General features: G+C 37.1%; 1 protein-coding gene across 13 annotated transcripts in view; it reads right to left on the bottom strand.

Moving 5' to 3' along the window:
• Nucleotides 1-4,205: 4,205 nt before the first annotated feature.
• The window catches only part of Camk2d (calcium/calmodulin dependent protein kinase II delta), a 352,869-nt gene continuing 335,865 nt past the window's right edge, over nt 4,206-21,209 (bottom strand). For 8 of the 13 annotated variants that reach the window (XM_010633829.2, XM_010633833.2, XM_033760055.1 and 5 more), the window contains 4 exons: nt 13,504-13,579; nt 9,747-9,841; nt 7,309-7,537; nt 4,207-4,910 (listed from right to left, as the gene is read on the bottom strand). In XM_010633829.2, the coding sequence (XP_010632131.1) occupies nt 4,907-4,910; nt 7,309-7,537; nt 9,747-9,841; nt 13,504-13,579 (404 nt within the window). In that variant the 3' untranslated portion in view covers nt 4,207-4,906. Of the gene's footprint in view, nt 4,911-7,304; nt 7,538-9,746; nt 9,842-13,503; nt 13,580-21,209 lie in introns of those variants that run through there. The other 5 variants (XM_033760056.1, XM_010633832.2, XM_033760058.1 and 2 more) reach the window with 2 other exon arrangements.

Below are 21,209 nucleotides of genomic sequence, written 5' to 3'. Positions count from 1 at the left end.
TTTTTGACAGTTGCTATGTAGTGTTCAGACTGTTTAAACTTACTATGTAGCCAGTACAGCATTGAACTTGTAAAAATCCTCCTGACTCAGCTTCATGAGTGCTAGGATTGCAGGGGATCATAGACACACACCATCATACCTGGCTTTGATTTCCTTTTTTTGGACCTCGGTTTTCTTTTTAAAATGAAGTCAAAATATTTGCAAGTATTTTAGCTGCAGGGACCCACAGGAAGAGAGCTGCCTAAGTGGGTAAGGTTTAGGGCTAGCTCCTAGCATTCTTCCTGAAGCCCACATTCCCATACATGTTCCCTGGGGCTTGAGTGCCAACAGCAGGTTTTTTGGAGAAAGGAGTGGTACACACTAGTGTTGTTGGAAGTCTGCAGCAAACTCCAAGAAGCAGCTCATTTGTGGGTGTGGTGGTGGTACAGGACCCGCACTCTTCTAACAGGGACAGTAGCTCTTCTGACAATTTGGACAGTGAAAGTGGAACAGAATATTGTAACTTTCCAATAAATTAAGCCAGACATGTTTTTTTTTTTCTTTGAGGTACTAGGGACCAAACCTAGTGCCTGTCACTATGTAAGAGTTTTACTGCTGACTTACAGCCCCAGCATTTTTTAAAAAAACCTATTTTGAGATAAGATCTCAATAAGTTGCTCTGACTGGGCTTGAACTTGAGATTCTCGTGCTTTAACCTCCAGCCATCATACCTAGCCAAAACTCATGACTTTTCTATAAAATATACAACTAAAAATGTTGGCAACTCATTAAAAATGTAAAAAAAAAACCTTCTTATGGACAAATTAGAATTATTACATCTATGATAAGCTATAAAATGCAAATTCTTCAGGAGGTAAGATTATTGCCTAATCTGTTACCAGTCAATTTACTTTGATAAAAATTCTTTCTGATCGAAAAGTAGGAATGCTGTAAATACTTCTTGCTGTTATCTGCTGCCTGACACAGGCCAAGGATTACGACTGCATATTATTCAGACAATGAACACATACTGACTGTTATTGTTAATCACAGGTCAATTGATTAGGAGCTGCCTACCAGATTAGTAATATACACTTCTGGGTGTGTCTGTGTGGTTATGGGGTATGACTTTGGGGATGTCCTTTCCTCTCTGGTGCTTTTTCCAATCATCTCCATTTCCTGGCCACCATGAACCAGGCAAGCAGCTTTACTCCATCACACTCTTCTACCATGATTCTTCTGTCTGGGAGCCAGCTGACCATGGACTGAACTTTCTGAAACAGTGAACCACATAAACCTCTTCCCCTTTAAGATGTCTATTTCAGGCATTTTGTCCTGGTAAAGCTAATAAAATATATTTATGATAATCTTTTATTTTCTTTATTTCAGACAGGACCTCATCATGCTGCCCAGCTTTCTACCTTAGAAAGCTTTGTTCCATTTTTTGTGGTGATATGAATTAAACTCAGGGTCTTGTGCTTGCTAGCTAACAAGTGCTCAACCACTGAGCTACATTTCTAGACCTCTTTATGATATTTTGCTTATTCTGTTTTTTAAACTGACAAAGGATACCACAAGCATTATGACAACTAAAATTTTATTTAATGAAATCAATGAAATTTGTGTCTTTGATTTCCCCTTACAGTATATATATTTGATTACATAGAGATGGAAATTTTAGGTTACTTAAAATTAGTATTTCTTAAAATCTTTCTAAATATAGTGGTTCACTCTATTTCATCTTTTCTACTTTCAGGAAGATGTTTCCATCCCTCAACATCTCATCTTTCTGTGGAAACCCTGGAACATGAGCAAATCCTTAGCAATGACAGGAACCCTGCACAAAGAAGCAGCCCATAGCAAAATAAGACTGACATATGTCTTGGGGTTGCGGGGGTGATGACAACTGTTGGAGTATTTACATCAATGTTATTAGAACATCTGTAACTGCTACCATTTAATACCTACCAAATAGTATTCAATCTGTTCAGTTAGTGGGCTATCTGTACCCATATCTCTAATCCTCAGGATTCTAAGGAGTTATTAAATTAGTATATTTATTCTCCTTTTACAAATACAGAAACTCAGGTTCAGTGGAAAAAAAAAACTTACTCAGATTACCAAGGCTACCATGACAGGAACCAACATGAAATCCAGGGCTGTATGATCATACCCTGAGATTTCCATCTGTAGTCTGACCTCCATTCAATGACTACTTATTAACAATGTCCATCTTTCTCACCCTGGTTTAGGGTTAGGAATGCACTAATGAGTACACCATCCTTGACATTATATATCAATAAACACATAATAAAGATTTATTTTTCAAACAAAGTAGCTGGCCAGGGAGGTGGACAATAACTATTCTGTAACCATGGTTGGAAAAGGGTTCCCAGAGCACTGCCTAATATTTGCAGGAGTGCTTATCCTCTAATCCATGTCACTGATGAGTCCATAAAGAATGGGAGAAGAGTCTGGCTAAGAAAGAAACACCTTAAAAAAATGGGAGAGCAACTGCATGGCATGCTTTCAGAAAATAGAAAGAAGCTATGTCTTCCATCCTCTCCAGTTCAAGGTATGGGATTACAGGAAGTGGGGCTTGTGTGTGTGCTGGAGAAGAAAACACTGATGTGTTCCATGGATAGATAAGGGCTACCAGGGAGCATTCTGGCAGCCAGATGAAGGATGGGTCACAGGACTCTTAGTTAACTATTTTATTTTCAGCAAAACATCCCCTCTGGAGAGACCACTGTTGTGTGCACAGAGAATAACTAACATGCTGCCGTCTCTAAGGGCAACTTATTTGGTGCGAAATCATATCACAGCAAGCCACACTGCCCGTGGCCCTCCCCAGTATGCAGCATATCTCTTCCTAAGAAATAAAGATGGATTCGGTGTCAGCAGAAATCACAAATTTATTAACTCTTAAATATATCAATCAGTCATTTACCATTATGGCAAGAAATATATACAGTGTTCCATGGTAAACTGCAGTGTTTTAAAATGATAAAGATTATATATGTGTAATTTAGTCATGATGCAGAGAACAAATCACAATTTCCTCACATCTGAATGTGGAAGACAAACTTGATCTACAGTAATACTTCAACACCACATGCTAAGTTAAAAGTGTAAAAAAACCCACTCTAGACCTATTTTTTAATACATGTATGCCACGTATAGCTGCTTCACAAAAAAGTAAAATTAAAAAGGAAAAAAATGAGGCCATTACTTTTTTCACAGATCTCATTGGCAGGTTAACATGGCTCAATACACTTACTATATATATTTATTTTAAATATATATTGTTTTTGTGTAATAATTATCAGAAAAGCTTCAACCCATCTACCGTACATCCACTAGCGACAATATCTAAGGTTATTAGTAATCAACACAGAAAGGGGAAATGCGAGAAAAGAGAGAGGGTTGTTTTCTTTTTGATTTTTGCTTCTGTTTTTAAAAATAGGCTTCTGAAAACTGCAAGTAACTATGATTAAAGTAATGTCAATGGAGATTCCATGCACTAACAGCATTTCAGGGAAGAGAAAGAGCCTTTTAGGAAGTGTGGCAACAGAGGAGAAATGAGAAGCATAAAGGAAACTGGCACATTGCCCTTGTGTTTTAAACTGGAAATCCCTAACTCCTTGGAGGAAGATGATACTGTGACTCAAGAGGGAAGCTAAAAACAGGCCAAGTAACAAAGATGAAGTTCAAAATACTATGACAATGGAAAACATTCATGAGCTCTCTAATTTTAGCAAAGGAGTTGGTGACAAGGCATGAGGGGCCCTTGTAGCTCCTGAGGTGGAAACAGTGAATTTGTGCAGCAATCCCAGTGGCTCTCAACATGGTATACCCTGGAAACAGTCCCAGTGGATGAGGCTTGTTAGTTACAGTAGGGACATCCTTGCTGTTAGTGAAAGTTCCAAGGACTCAAATACCCACAACAAAGTTAGGACACCTACGTCCCAAAGGGAATTTAAGCAAAATTGAAAAACCTTGTTCTAAAATCCTCTTGACCATTTTTGCAGGCCCTGAAATGATCAAACATGCTAGTTTAGCTCCCTCGAAAACACCTTGATTTTTATTTTATCTTCATTCAGCAAATTGTGTTTTTATTCTTTTCTTACACCCTACCTACTCCCCCCCAAAAAAATATAAAGAAAAATAAACACTGAAAAATCAAAAGAAAAATAAAAAAGGAAGCAAACAAAAAGAACAAAGAAATAAGATAAAATTAAGAAAACAGAAAAGATTTGAGAAAGGAAAAAGAAAATCATTTCAGCAAATTCACCAAAACAGTGTGAATGTGTGTGAAAGTGATCAAATGTGTAAATTATATGAGTTCTTCCAGTTTACACAGTTTGACTAAAAACAATATGGCTTTCAATGGTAGCAAATCAGTCAAATCTTGTTCCTACTTTCATATGTGATATTTTTGTCTACACATCAACCCACTTTCATTGTGCATCAGCAAAGCTTTCAGTGAAAACCACCCATTGTAACCAGGGTCACACCAGGAAACTGAAGGTGTATTTTTTAACCTTAAAACAAAAAACAAGCCACAACCAAAAATTTATTTGTCTCTTACAAATTGCCACTCAGAGAACAATGATTTTAAGTCTGTTAGATCTTGGCATAAACATAGAACCTTGAATATGCTGTACCTGGAACATTGTGGAATTCCTTTTTCTGACTGCCCCTCTAGTTTGCCAACAGTCACTGAAGTGTGCATTGAGCATCGTCACTGAGGAAGTGTAAACAATATACAAGGAATAGAGGACAAGATGATGCATTGCATATGCAACATGTGGAGGACCTTCACAACTTCATGCACTCAAACATGCATGAAGAGGAGGAGAGGATGGCTGAGGGAATCACCTGGGTGCCTTGGGAACAGAGAATGAAGAAGTGGGACTGTTGATGATTAGCTGGAAGGAGAAAAAAGAGGAAGAAATAAGTTATAGTACCTACGAAGATGTCACCAGGCTGCTTTGCCACAGATGTGACGAGGCTATGATTTTACAGCTCAGCTAAACATTAGGCAAAAGTACATATAAGAAGTCTTTGTGATCATTACAAAATAAAATATACACGGTTAAGTGACAACAATATTAAAATAGGAAATCAGTGTTATCTTTTGTTCTCACAAAGCCAATCTAAAAGTCAAGATACAGGGTCCCAGGCAGCAGTTACACTATTGAATCTAAGGAAACATTTTGAGCAATCATATTTATTAGACAAATTTAATAGGTTAATATTATCATTTGGTTGAATGAGACTCAAAGTTCAAGTTCATCCTTAGCTTTTCTATTACTCAGATTCCTTAAAAAATCAAAACTTGAAATCAGTGCAACAAGGAATATAGTATAAAAGTGGAGAAAACATAATTATTCTTTATTCTATGCATTTTTGAAACAGGGTCTCCCTATATGGATCAGGTTGACATCATACTTGTTTTGATCATCCTGCCTCAGCCTCCCGATTACTGGTATTACAAGCATGCTTTACTACAATGGACTACAGAAAATATGATTACTCTTATTTAATCCTTTCTAACAGCTGAAAGCACTGGTTTTAAAAGCTTTGCTAGGGGTTAGTCTTTGAGTAGGAAAATATTCAAAATAGCACCACACTTGGATCCTAATCCAAGTTTAAGAAACAAATCTTTAAAAATAACATGGTCATGGATTTAATCACAGTCAACTTTTAGTTATCTGCCAGAATCACCTACTTTGTCTGCTTTAAATTTCAGCTTTACTTCTTCCTGTGGCCTGCCCTTATGTCAACTACCATTACCCACAGTCAGGCATGGCCAATTCATTTACATATTAGTCATGGCCAAATGGTTACAGGAATTGCAACTTCCAGAAAAACAGTCAGAAACCAAAGGATTCTGAAGCTTAATACAATATTAGTCTGGATAATTGAGAGTTGTCTGAGTCATGTCAGGCATATGCAATGCTTGATATGAGAACTCTAGATTTAAAATGACACAATCCAAACACTGAAAAGAGGACAAACATTTAAAATAAAGGTTATGCTGTAAAATAGAGCTGATCATTAAACTTAGGAGCTCATGCAAACTACTATGGATTTGTAAAGATCTTGTGTGTATTTCATGGAAAAATTTAGAGCAAAGATCCTCAAAGGGAAGGAAACAGCCATGTAGCTTCTAGTCACCTGCTCCAGTCACCAGTGTCATGGAGCAGGCTGCCACTTACAAGACCCACATATGAATCATTTTCAGGCCTTCAATGTTTTGTTATAAAGAGATGCCTCCTGAGAAATTCTCTTTCACTTTTGGAATATAGGGTGGTCTATTTAGAGAAGACCCAGTTAACCCCCATGGCATAAAAGGAAGTTTTCTTAAATGAGCTCTACCTCATTGACAGTTGAAAGAATTGCAGAACAATATAATGTCATGGCACTGGAGGAAGGTAATCCCTTCTACAGTAACTGGGAATTGTACCTCTAATGGGGTAAAAAAACACAAATGCACAAAAACTAGTGTCTTCATCTCCTATATGTAAAGTGTGCATTCAAACTGTTACTAGCAGTTTGCTACATTATTGATTTCACTCTACACTAAAATTGCATATAAATTTTGAATTTCTGTTCCCATAATACCAGTAATCAGTTGCTTTCTAAACAAGAATATATGTTCCTTGAAGGCAACATCTTCTGTCTCACACAGGTGGAACATAGGGCAATGTATAGTATTATTGGCTTAATTATTGACTGGAAGTCGAGCATGACATTTTAGGTAGAGTGGTGAGGTGAGAGCACATAACACCACCTGAAATTAGCTTTTAAATGTCATTTTAAAATTTTTTCTAAATGTTAGTAACTGAGGCCAGGGAGGTTTTCTATGAAGTACAGTGCCCAATAGCCCATAGGCAATTTTGGAAACTTGGCTGTATGCTTTTTCCCTACAATCCCTTTCTCTGCCTGCTGTAAAAATTAAATCTTAAGTACTTTACTTACTACACAATCCTATGACATACAGCAGTTTCTAGTTCCCACCATCTAAAACTAGTATGTACTGCTTTATGGCAAGTTTCAATCCACAATGGCTGTGCTGACTGATCTTCCCAGGGAACTGCAGATTTCCATTTTTTTTTCTTTTACCAGGGATCAAACTCAGGTCCTTGTACTTGTGAGGCAGGCAGCAGAACCACTGAGCTAAATCCCCAGCCAGCAGATTTCCTATGGAGGCCTTGGTTCCAACCACCAGTGCTGAATAACATACACCAATCTTTTAACAACTGTAGAAGGAGCTGACCATGACTATACTGACAAAAAATAGGATAGCCTGGGAATATTTACTTGATGGGTACGGTGGGTGACCCCGAGCGATGAAAATGAACATTCTGCCACTTTCCATCCCGGCGGTGCCACACACGGGTCTCTTCTGATTGCATGGTCTTTGGCATCCCACTACCATCCATGTACTGTGTGAGCCTAATGTATGCTATGCAGGCAGCATCATCTCCTACCAGATGGACATGGGGGTTCAGAATGATGGTGTGGATTGGTTTACTGCTTTTGGACAAAGCTGAAAGAGAACCATATGAAAATACAAAATTAGTTTCTATGTAAAGTAAACCAAAACCAGTAATAACTTCAGTAGCAATCAATGAATGTGATGCTACTCATTTACTCCTTAGTGAACTTAAGGTCTAATTATTTGCATTAATCTAGTGCTGGACACTGTACAAAGTATAAAAATAAGAGAATAAAATCAGATTATTTTTAAAATTTCTTTTACAGGTACTTTTTATGGTACTCTAGGAATTTAGTTGATTGGGGGAAGAGCTAGAGATTTGTTTATTCATAAAGAGAAATGGTTAGAAGTAGAAGTTGTAATATAAACAGAAATGGAGAATGTCTGGCCCAGGTGCATGAAGAAGTTTCTGGATTCTCATGGGATAACTTGCTAAGGCAGCTGACAGGATAGCTTGGGGGGTGGTGCTGGGTTTTGTTGGCTGGTATAGGGCATGGGATAAAGGAAATATATCAGGTATCAATCATGGAGATCAACATCTCCAAGAAAGACTGGCCTATAGCATAAATGTATTTCTGTATCTCATCTGTGTTTCTTCCAGGCCACAGAGTCTGTTTCATGATATCTTTGCATTAGTGATCATTTACTATAAATCAGAATTTGGTGTTCCCCATGCACCCTGGTTTTGACTTTGTATCTTTTTTTTTACTAAGTAGTCTTCATTGGGCTGTAGGTATTGGTGTTTAAAAAGTGGCTACTCATTCTATATATTAATGGATCACAAGATTAGAGGATTTAGTATACATTACTTGTTGATGAAGTTTCTCTTTTAGGTCACTGACACAGGTTGTAGTATTCTAGCTATTATCCAAACATGCTTTACACTCTCAGAAAGCAGCTATTCAAATTAATCAGAATATAATTATAGTCACATAGAAAGACTATCCCATTATGAAGAATATGTATTTTTGGAGCATAGTGAAGTGCTATGCTGAAAAATGTTAAATATTAAAATAATATGAATGGGTTAATAAGTGCTTTTACTAGAGATGAGATGGTGTGGCTCGAGCGTTGCTTGGAGGAGACATTCTGAGATGCTGTCAGTCATCTCAGATGATGTGGAACACTGGAATATGACATTTACTGAAGCTTTGTTAAAATGATTTTATTGCATAATTATTTGTGTTTGTTTGCAAAAGCCTAGTGTATAGATGGAAAAGTAATGTATTCAATACATCTTAATTTCAAAACCCATGCTAAGACAATACTGTCAACACCTATTACTGCAAGTGAGTTTAATATCCTAATTATTTCTCCCATCCTCCACAATTCAGTAAGATCTCACTGAAAAGAAAAATCTGAATTCATTTCACTCATCATGTAAATATAGCACCTAATTCCATTAGGGGTAAGGAAAAAAGAAGATGGATAAAGGGAATCCCTGATTTACACTGTTCCTCAGGATCTGCAGGAGTTTTTCAGAAGCTTCTCTGAAATGTGGCTGTTTCCTCTGACCACTTTTAGTGGTCAATCTGCAATTAAATTTGCAATTTTAATACACATTTACCTGATTACTTATCTTTGTTTATATATTTTGAAAATAAGTACCAAATATGTTTCACGGTGCTATTCTATTCTGAACAGAGTATGCTGCAATTCTTTTGTCTTTTTACATACTAACCATTTTATAAAACTTGAAATAATACATTTTTTGTAACATTATATAGCTCATGTTATACAGTCACTGGGATTTAATAGATATATTTAAGAAACACTATTTTCTTTTCTGGGATTTTTTTTTTTTTGAAGTAGGAATTGAACCCAGTATTTTACCACTGAACAATGTCCCCAGCCCCCTTTAAAAAAATAAAACATATTTGAGCCACGGTCTTGCTAATTTGCTAAACTGCCAAGGCTCAGTGATAATCTTTCTGCCTGAGTCTCCTAGACACTGGGATTATAGGAACATACTACCCCACCTGGCTCAACTTAACTCCTTATGCAAAGGTAAATATTTTTCAGGACAACAGAACTTCCCTGTCTCATTATCTAGCAATGCATCTATGTATGTATGTGTCTATCTAATATCTATATACCTATACATATAATTTTCAACTCCAAACAAAAAATGTTATGGTGCAAAATGTTGGATGAGAGAAAAAATTTTCATTGTAGAAAAAGGCCAAAGAACCTGCAAATTATGGAGAAATTAAAAGGGAAGTTGAAAAAGGTGTGTTATTGAATTCAGAAACCAATGTACCATTTTCAAAGTAGAATCGGTGAAAGTCCATCCCTTCCACTAAGTTACCCAAAGCTTCAGGTTCAAAGGCAGTAAGGCCTGGGTCACAGATTTTCCTGTAGGAGAAAGAATAATGAAAATAATGAGTCAATAAATGTAGTATATTTTGTTTTCTGTGTAAACATGCTTATGAGTCAGTGAAGAAAGAGCCTCTAAAATAAAGAGCCTCTAAAATATAAACTTTCAATTGTAGACCTTAGTTGGTAAGGTGGATTGAGCAGCAGACTCCAAAAAGACATTTTACAGAGAACTCCAAGAGGGACAAACTAATGTAACTAACTGGTGCAAGCCTGAGAGTCTCACTTTTAAAGTTTCCATTTTTTCTGAGGTGAATTCTCCAGTTTTATACCTCTTGACTTAAATTTATAATTTTTAAAACATTTTCTAAGTCCCAATTCAAGTCTAAGACACACTCCACGTCTATCATTCTAGAATTGAATACCTTTGGAATAATTTTTAATGGATTATATCTTATACAGTCACATAAAAAACCTGTATTATAATTTCCTTAAAGAAGGATATCATGTCCTATACTTTTTGGAAATAACCACAAGATTTAATTGAGCTTGTATCTAATGTTTACTTTACTTTTCAAAGAAAAGTGATAAGCAGTTCAAATAATAATTTCCCTTTTAATTCTCAAAATAGAAATCAGCAAGGATATATAAAATTTTAAATTTGGAGAAAGCTAATGGTATTTCTTTGAGGAAATGCACAAGTCAATTCTATTCAATAAAGAGCTATTACACATATACATGTAGCAGGTATTCTTTGAAGCAAGCAATTATGACATAACAATTAATAGCAGAATAGGAGTTAACTCAAAATGCTAAAAAACTGCATTATCTATAGGCAATAAATAGCAAAGATTTAAGAGAAAAAGATGATTTGAGTTTGGCTCCTAAGATGAAGAAGAGTTTAGCATGTGTGTAAAAGGTGAGAGTTTTCCAGGTGTGTGAAAGGCAGTAGCGGGATAGCATACAATGTGTTGTGCTGTTAAGAAAGCACAAAGTATATTTGTGGACTGATGTTTAGTTGTTTGATGTGTTGAGCACTGGGTTATATATGCAAGCTTCATAAAAGCACCAAGGAGGATCATTCCTTTTGGTCAATGATGATCAAGATAGGCTTCATACGGAAGGTGGCAAAATCTGGATTTTTTAGAACTAGAGGGAGTTTGCAGGGTAGATGAAAGAGTACAGCTCAAAAGATTTTGACCTATTTTCCCAAAAGGGCAATTAGTGGGTGGGCCCTATGTAATATCAGGGAAATCCCTGTTTTAGGATGCGGACTTTCTTAGCTATAGAACTGAAAACCAGATTTCAAAAGTCTAATTTAACAATGGTTCTTCAAAGTGCAAGACTATTCACGGAATATGGAACTGAAGATCTCCATAGAGTGCTTTTAGGGTAGGAAATCATAGTACATATCTCATTTGGTAAGGGAGGCCTTAAAGGCAGAGGTGAGGACAGGATTATAAACTTCACTTCATACTGCTTGTTGGACAGATATTTTTAAGCTAAAGGCATATATATCCTTTTGGATATATACATCTCTATATATCTACACACATATACTTTCTATTATCTTTTATTTTGTTCTTAATTTTTAAATTTGGTTTTATCATATAAGAGAAAGCCTATAATATTTAAACTGTGTCTGACTTATTTTACTTAATGTTATTGTCTCAAGGTATATCCATTTTCCTATAAATGATTCAAATTTATAGGTTTCTATGGCAGAGTAGTATTCCACTGTGCATAAATACCACATTTTATTTAACAATTCATCTGATAATGGACACAACTGTGGTGCCGTCAACATGGGTATGCATAGATTACTGTAATACAACATGTTTAGCTCTTTTGGGAAGGTATATAGAAGGGAAATAAGAGAATCAGATATTGGCTTTAATCTAGTCCCCACATTTAGTTACACTCTTCCATATTTTGTATTTGGCTGTTGCTATTGTTTGATTGTTTGGATATTGAATGTTCCCTAGGGGATATGGTCCCCTGTCTGTGGTGCTACTAAAAGATGATGAAATCTTTAAGACCTGGGGCTGGTGGATGAGAGTTAGGTCATTGGATGCGTGACCCTAAAGAGGGTATGGGGGCCCTGGTCTTTGTTTTGCCTCCTGGCCACTACAAGGTGAGCAGGCTTCCTCCATCACAAGCTCACACCATTATATATTTTGCTGCCACAGCCACTAAGCAATGAAGTCAAGGGTTGTGATTACATTTGAAAGAGTAAGCCAATAAAAAAGATGTGGTTTTTCTATAAAATGGAATACTACTCAGCCATAAAGAATGAGAAATTAGATTCATTCATTGGAAAATGGATACATATTGAGGATATATTCCTAAGTGAAATAAATAAGTCACATATGTGTAAATAGCAAATAGTTTCTCTGGTGTGAAAAACTATAATAGTACATAAGATCCCAATGATATAATTGACAATGTGAAATAGGAAGAAAAGTGCTAAAGGTGTAGGGAAAGTGGGAAGGGTAGGGGAAAGGTAATAAGGGAAAAGGAAAATTATGAGAAAATGGAAATAAAGTATTTGTAAATGGGGAGGGTTGGGGGGAAGGGAGGTCCAGGACAAGGGGAAAAAATGAGAACCAAGACCTGTCATGTAAAGGTACAAGATCCCAATGATGAATGTAACTGTACTGTATACCTAAAATGTACCAATAAACTCAATGAGAAAAAAAAGAAACAGCCAAAGTAAAGCTTTCCCTGTTTTTAAATTGATATTTCAGGCATTTTGTTATGGCAATGGAAACTCAATAAATCTATCTATTTGTAACTAATGGAAAAGGTAATACCTGCTTATATAAAATTTGAAAAGAATAGAAAAGAAGCAGGGTGCCAGAGATTTAGCTCAGTGGTGCTGCCACCTGCCTTGCAAGTGCAAGGAGCTGAGAGTGATTCCTGGTACAAAAATAAATAAATAAATAAATGAATAAGAAAAGAAGCCAGGAAAATATCCACACAGAATTTTACCATTCAGAGGAAATGTCATCTTAAAAATGTTTAGCACAATTTTTCCACTTTTAATGTATCTTTTTATATAGTTGGAATAATTATGTACATAAACTTATTCTGGCTTGATAACACAGGGACACACATACTTTGTTCATTAAACTTTCACACTTTATTTAAATTGAATGATTTTTACTTGTGCAAAGTAATTCCTTTACACACCTATGACTCAGTAATACACTTTATATTAACCATTAGAAGCCCTTCTTCAACTACAATTCTCCTTAAGAGACCAATGCATAGAAGAGATGCTGATAAAGTTGAGATGCATTTCAGAAGAGAGAGGAGACACCCTTCTTTCTGTTCCTGCCCCTCTGCAGAACTACAAAGGAAACTACTTTTTAACCTCAGATGCATATTTTAAAAAATAATATCTTTTTCTGTTTTCTGTGTCTTTTCACACATGGATTGCTTTCCCTACAGTATGCTTCCCTCACATGAACCTGAGGGTGTTTACAAAGAAATTTAATTTAGAAAGAAATCATCAATGCTTGAGTAGGAAGTTCGGCTAGTGCTAATCTTAAACATACTGATTTTCATTTATGTAAAACTATTGTTGATACCTCAAATTTGCTGTTAAATATACATGAATCAGATACACTGAAGAACCCATTCATGTAGAAAAACATTTGCCCTGTATATGAAAGTGAAATGTGAGTGCCTATACTCACGTGTAAGCTTCAAAGTCCCTGTTGTTGATTGCTTCAATCAGTTGTTCAGTGACTTTGATAATCTCTTGCTTTCGTGCTAAAGGAAAAAATACAGCATTGGGTGAGAATAAAAGATTATAGCCATATAAAATATGACTTTAATAATATTGCTATTTTCCTTAGGCAGAGTGTTAGCATTTAAAATACTGATTTTTTTTTTCCTCCACAATCCTGCTGCTCAAACTGCAAAGAACAACAGCATCTACTTGTCCCATGAGCCCTAGATATCAGATTCTTGGGCATCTTAGCCCAGACTTGCAGAATCAGACTCTGCATTTGAACAGGGACCCTGGGTACAACCCACTTTTGGAAGTCTAAGCAAAGTGGAAGTCTACACTTTATTGATTAGAAAACAAGTCACCTGGAAGATCAAGTATCTTAGTACCAGGTATTTTAGTATCTTTATCACTTTGACTTTCTGAACACTTCCATTCACCAGTAACAAACTGCATTATTTAAAATACTTAAGCTTAGCATGGTGATATATAACTGCAATCCCAGCACTCTAAGATGCCAGCGCAAAAGGATCACAAATTTGAGCCTTACTCAGGCAACTTAGTAAGACCTTGTCTCAAAATAAAAGTAATAAAAAGGGCTGAGGATACAGTTTGGCCATTAGTAGTGCACAAAGCAAAACAAAGAAAAAAAGTCTCTCAAAAGTGCCACTCTAAGAATGTATTACAAAGGAAGATGACAACAGTATGACAGCCATCAGACTCAAGCTAAATCTGTAAAATGGAAAAGAAACATAGGAACCAATGTTGTGCATGTGGGCAGACAAAGAGATTGGGCCCCACCCTCACTCCATATGGCTGCCAACCCACTACCAAACATGATTTGTTTCTATTCCTAGCCCACACACAAATTATTAATGGTTGGTTTAGCATAAATTTAACTTGTTCAGTAAATTATTTTCTAATTTCATCTGCTTCAAATACTCTTTCCCTGTTTCAAATGCCAACAGATACCTCAGCATCTCCTTAAATCACATTCTTTCTTTCTTTTTTCAGCTTTAATTGAGTTTATTGGTACGTTTTAGGGATACAGTAGAGTTACATTCATTGTTGGGATCTTGTACACAAGTAACAGACTCACTGAGAGAGAAATGAGGGAAACAATTCCTTTCACTATAGCATCCCAAAAAATGAAGTATCTAGGAATCAGTCTAACAAAAGAAGCAAAAGACCTCTACTCTGAAAACTACAGCACTCTGAAAAAAGAGATTGAAGAGGATATAAGAAAATGGAAAGATGTCCCCTGTTCCTAGGTAGCAAGAATCAACATAGTGAAAATGGCCATATTACCAAAACTGATATGCAGATTCAATGCAATGCCAATTGAAATTCCAACAGTATATTGCACAGAACTTGAAAAAAGAATCCAAAAATTCATTTGGAACCAGAAGAGACCTAAAATAGCCAAAGCCATCCTAGGCAACAGAAACATGGCAGTGGGTATAAGAATTGCCAATTTGGAACTATACTACAAAGCCACTGTGATAAAAACAGCATGGTACTGGCAAAGAAACATACCTGAGGATCAGTGGAACTGATTGGAAAATACAAAAATAACTCCAGATGTACTCAACTACCTCATCTTTGACAAAGGAGCTGACCATCTGCACTGGAGGCAAGATGGTCTCTTTAATAAATGGTGCTGGAAAAACTGGATTTTAAATTGCCAAAGAGTAAAACTAGACACTTATATTTCACCATGTCCTAAACTAAAATCCAAATAGATTAAAGATCAGAATATTAAAAAAGAGACACAAATTTGCTGGAAGACAAGTTAAGCAGAACGCTTGAAGACATAGGCATAGGAAAAGACTTCATGAACAAATCCTCAGTAGTACGGGTACTAGTAGCAAGACTCAACAACTGGGAACTCATCTTATTAAAAAAGCTTCTGCACTACAAAAGAAACCATTAACAGAACTAAAAGGCAACCTACAATGTGGGAAAAAATTTTTACCAGCTGCTCCTCAGACAAAGGTCTATGATCCAGAATGTATAAAGAACTCAAAAAAATCAGCCCCCCCGAAGTATAAGGACCTGATTAAAAAATGGGCATCTGAAATCAACAGACATTTCTCAGACAAAGAAGGAAAAGCAGCAAGTAAACACATGAAAAAATGTTCCACATCACTGGTCATTTGAGAGCTACAAATGAAAATAACACTGAGAGTCCACCTCACACCAGAAAGAATGGCTGCTATCAAGAAATCAACCAATAACAAATGTTGGTGGGGTTGTGGGGAGAAAGGAACCCTTCTCCTTTGTTGGTGGGAGTGCAGACTGGTGCAACCACTATGGAAATCAATATAGAGATACCTCAAAGAGCTGGGACTAGAGGTTCCATTTGACCCAGCCATCCCTCTGCTGGGTATCTTTCCAAAATAATTAAAAGGATCATATCACAGTGATGTATGTGCACACATGTTTATAGCGGCATAGTTAGTAATAGCTAAAACTTGGAAACAGCCCCTTTGCCCATCAGTTGGAGACTGGATAAGAAGATGTGATTTTTCTATAAAATGGAATACTATTCAGCCATAAAGAATGAGAAATTAGATTCATTCATAGGAAAGTGGATACATGTTGAGAATATACTCCTAAGTGAAATAAGTAAGTCACACATGTATAAATACCAAATAGTTTCTCTGGTGTCAAAAACTGTAACAGTATATAAGATCCTAATGAAATAATTGACAATATGAAATAGGAAGAAATGTGCTAAAGGTGTAGGAAAAATGGGAAGGGCAGAGCAAAGGAAATAGGGAAAAGAAAAAAATATGAGAAAATGAAAAATTGGAAATAAAGTGTTTGTAAATATGGTGGGTAGGAGTGGGTGAAGGGAGGGTGGGGACAAGGGGAAAAAATGAGAACCAAGACCTGTCATGTAAAGGTATAAGATCCCAATGATGAATTTAACTGTATTGTTTACCTAAATTGTATCAATAACTCAATGAGAGTAACAAATAAAAAAGAAGAAGATGGCCTCAATGTGCATCCATTTTCCTATGAATGACTCTAGTTTCTCATTCTTTATGGCTGAGTATTACTCCATTTTATAGAAAAACCACATTATTTTTTGTTTCAAATTGTTCTCACTCAAGTTCCCAAGTTTGATCTCCAGTACCAAAAAATTTTGTTCTTAAACTTTGTAAGGTATATAATAATATGTTTTACTTGTTAAATTAAAATTTCTCCTTGAGTGAAGGATGTGCTATTTCTTTGTGTCCCTCAAAAAGTATTGTCTAATGTCCTTAATAAAATAGATGGTTAGTAAGTTTGTGAATTTAACCAGTTAGACTAATGATAGAACTTTGGTGGATTTCAGAACACTTATGACAGTCCTCAATGAAATAGTTTAAGAATTAAATTTTACTGGGCTTTAAGAACATTGTAACATTCCTTTAAAGTCACTAAAAATAGACAGGGCAGTGTCACAAAAAATTACCCCAATTGGTGCCCTTTTTTCTTTATTGGTACATTTTTGGTATATAATAGTTACTTTCATCATTGGGATCTTGCACCTTCACATGATATATCTTGGTTCTTATTTTTTTCCCCATTCCCCTGACCTCCCTTCACCTCCTCCACCCTTCCTCATGTACAAAGACTTTGTTTCCATTTTTTTCCTTTTCTCTTATTTTTTTCTGTAATGGGCAGTGAGACTACTATTCCTCATGGAAACGGTGACTCTTGGTTTTAATTCTTTATTTGAAGATCAGATTAACATCTGGCTGAGTGAGGAGCACCACACCCATCTCCCATGAGAAAACTCTGAGATCTGTTAGGGCTGGAATAACCCTCCCCCTCAGGTGTGTAGAGATCTGACCTTAGATAAACTGTCTCAAAAACCTCTAAAGTTGTGACTCCATTCTCCTCAGCCCCTAAAAGATGCAATCCAAAAACTAACACATTGCTGGGTGTGGTGGCGCACACCTGTAATCCCAGCACTAGGGAGGCTGAGACAAGAGGATCCCTGTGAGTTTGAGACCAGCCTGGGCTACATAGTGAGTTCCAGGTCAGTCTCAACTACATAGTGAGACCCTGTCTCAAAAAACAAACAAAAACTAACACGTGGCCAATAACTATGTGCCAGATATCCCGACTCCACCCTGGCTCCACCCCTGCCTTACCCTATATAAGTCTGTACATTTCCTCAATAAAACGGAAGAGTTCCAGAAACCTCCCTGGAGTCTGTGTGGTGATTCTGCACCTTGCCCTCCCAGTCCAGGCCCCCTGAACCCTGTTCTGTGAGCAGGCTTGCAGATGAAAACAATGTTTATTGATTAAAGAAAAAATATGGATTTTCTGTGACTGTTCTCCACTGAGCAGATTTTAATTACAAACTTTAAAATTCGCATTCACTTTCATATCCCTTAAACATAATTTGACTCAATTGAGTCTGGAAGTATATCACAGTTATATAGGACATTATATAATAATAGTAATATATAAGTAATAAAGTAATAGCAATAAACTATCTTATAAAATGTGATTATTAAATTTGCCCATAAAATACCCATTAATAATGTAAATTTACAACTCATTAGATAGGCTGGATTCATATTTAGTTACCTTTTATTTATACAAATTAACATAATGCACAGCTTAACTCCACACATATCTATAACATTTAGTGCCCTTGTTTATTTGACTAATGAATATCACTAATATATCAATCCTGAAAATGCACTGACAGAGTAAGAGCAGGGGGAAATCTGATGGCACATTCTGGCTCAGGTGATTCATCTGTCTATGGTTTCCCCAGTCTGAAGCTTTGGCACCAGCTTCTGACAGCTAACCCATTCCCCAAATATAAAGGACATCAGAGAGGGAGTTCATAAAAATATGACCAGCAAAGTTCCCTGCTTATTTGAAATCCTAAATTAAAACATTTTATTGTGTTATACAGCTGATTGGAAAATGGCTGTTTAAAAAGTGTCAATCTTAAAAAAAAAAATAGAAAAAAAATGATCCAACATTAGGAGGTTGGAGCAGGAGGCCTTTTGTAAGAGTTGCAGGTCAGCCTAGGCTACATGCTGAGTTCAAGGCCAGGGTTAAATGCATAGTGAGATGCTATCTCAAAAGAAAAAAAAAGAAGATGTCATATGTGGTGCCTCATCAGGCAGAGATTCCGTTTACACAAAACATTTAGGGCACTTCCTGAAGTTTCTGAAGATCTTGGCAGTGCCTAGGTGCACAGTGTGGAACAGAAATGTGGGCTGTGGGTAGCCACACTCACTGTCCAAATTCTTGTGCAAATACTCATCAGCTCTCCAGTCTATTTCACACCACAAGTGGCTTCAATATGCCCCTGAACCTTCAAAGCAACATAAAAGCTCTGCTCTGGTCTCAGAACTCTTATGCTCAAAAACAGTGGTGTTTGGGCTGGCAGAGCAGAATGTGGGGCTCAGCCAGGATACCATGGTGCTGTATAACTATACAGCAAATCTCTTAGTGAACAGAGGCTGGGACCCAGAGCCTTACAATGGTCCTATCCCTGAGGCATGACTGAGTCATGGGCAGGCAGTGGACAGCTGACTCTTCAGAAGAAGGCAGAGCTGGAGATGAGTCACTGGCACATAGAGTCAGTTGCAATTGGCACAGCCATATAGGACTGGCCTCTGACCCGGAGGGAGGAGGACAGTCACTTTGCCCTGTCCTGGACAGCTACATCTTGGTGAGGGTCACTTGTTTGCCCCTCTTCTTGAATAAAAAGAATGACCTTTCCAGAAGCCCAAGTAGGAAGTGCTTGGGATGCATCACTTCTCACCCCAGGATGTGAATTATCAAGAAGGTCCCCAAATACTGGCTGCTTTTTCCATGTTAGAGCTGGTCCTGCAATCAAAGTATTTTTATTCCTAGAATTGAGGTACTTTTGTCTATACCTACAGGTCCTAAAGTAGTTTCTGGGGATTTCCAAGTTAGAGAAGTTGAGGAAAAGAAAGCCAGTAGAAAGGATGTTCCAGATTATGAGTGTCATTACTTTCCATTTAAATATATAAAAGAATTGGGTAGATTTCCATTCAAATTCATATTTGGGGACCTTTTGAATTGTTCTAAAGAGATTTAAGAGAGTAAGATAAGGATATGAGTGATCGATCGCAGGGTTTAAATCACAACAAAGCCAAGAAACAAACCCACAACTGAGAGTCCACGTATAGAGACAATTTAGTAATTTTCAAATCTCTGCCAACAAAATCTGATCATATGTGTGTTCTGAGCTGTATGACAGACACCTCATCTGTGAACATCAGTGTGCTGCCTTATTCCTATTCTCTTTTTACTTAACTCTATTCTTCCCCTACTCCTTCCCTCTCTTTCTTCCTTCTTTTCTTATGTTGCTGGGGATGGAAGCCCCAGGTCTCTGGCACAACCCTCAAGTGCATTACACAGAGCGGCACCCCAGTCCTCCTCCTGAATTTCCTACCACCTGTCTGACCATATGTCCACACTCTCATTGGCCAATCGTCCCTCTGTGTGAACTTTAAATGTTTCCATTCTTGTTAAAGGCTTGATTGGAGTCCCTTTTCTCTCTTTAGAACTTAATTGTTCAGTCTTCTCTATACCAGTGTTTTAAATTGACATCTATAGTCTGTCAAAAAACAATCTCCAACAATTTAAATTGGCTTGTGTATGGTACTGGGGATTGAAATTAGGGCCAGTGTGCTAAGCTACACACCCAGTTCCCAACTTCCCACCCATCCTTTTATAATGTTTAAAATTTGAGACCAGGGTCTCATTAAGTCTCTAAATTGCCCAGGCTGGGCTCAAACTTCTAATCCTCCTTTCAAGAGTGCATGTTACAGTTGTGCAGCTCTTTTCAATTCTAGAATCAGTCAGGGTTTCATCCTGAAAAATAGAAAAACTATTCCAAGTAAGCCTAGCAGAAGAGTTTCTATACATAGGAAAGGGCCTAAGAAAGCAGAAAGGAAAACTAGTCATCAACAAAACAAAACAAAACAAAATAAAAAAAAAAAAACTTTCCTTGTGAAACAGGATGATGAGACAGGATAGGAAAATAAATGACTGATTACTTTCCTCTGTGAAAGGGTGAAGGCAGAGGAAAATTCATCCCCCTGCCAATTGAAACTGGCTTGCTGGGGGAGATGTGGCTGTGGTGTCCCAAGTACTGACTTCTATGAAGGTCAGATGAACTACTTAGTTTCAGCTTGGTGATATGGAACTTGAGCTTGAGTGACTCCATTCTGATTTTTAGCCTCATCTGTTGAGAGGCAGCACAGGCACTTAGTACAAAACAAAACCAACTATAATTCTCATTTTACAATCCCAGTGACTTTCAGATTGTGACTTCTTTCCTTTCCTAGCCTTTGCTCCAGATCTATGCATGAGGAGATTTGGCAGTCTTTCTGTGCTTGCCTCAAATGAAATTGAGCCCAACATGCCAACACTCAGCTCACTCATGTCACTGGGACAAATCTACATGTGCTCTCCGTGGATCCGTCACGGGGAAGGGTGTGTTATCTCTCCTGGTGCGCAGTAAGAAAGGGGCCCAAGAGGCACTGAGACGACTCTTTCATTCCCACCTCCATCCACTAGCAGCTTCTGCCATTTTTGCTTCCTAAGTGTCTTCCCACCTTGCACTCTGCTGCCAAAGTACAACAGCAAACTAGGGCCTTTCTGCTTTGTTCTTTT

Source organism: Fukomys damarensis, unplaced genomic scaffold (genome assembly GCF_012274545.1).
Source record: "Fukomys damarensis isolate Sample0158 unplaced genomic scaffold, DMR_v1.0_HiC HiC_scaffold_38, whole genome shotgun sequence".
Taxonomy (NCBI): domain Eukaryota; kingdom Metazoa; phylum Chordata; class Mammalia; order Rodentia; family Bathyergidae; genus Fukomys; species Fukomys damarensis.
This window is presented reverse-complemented; position numbering and strand designations above follow the sequence as displayed.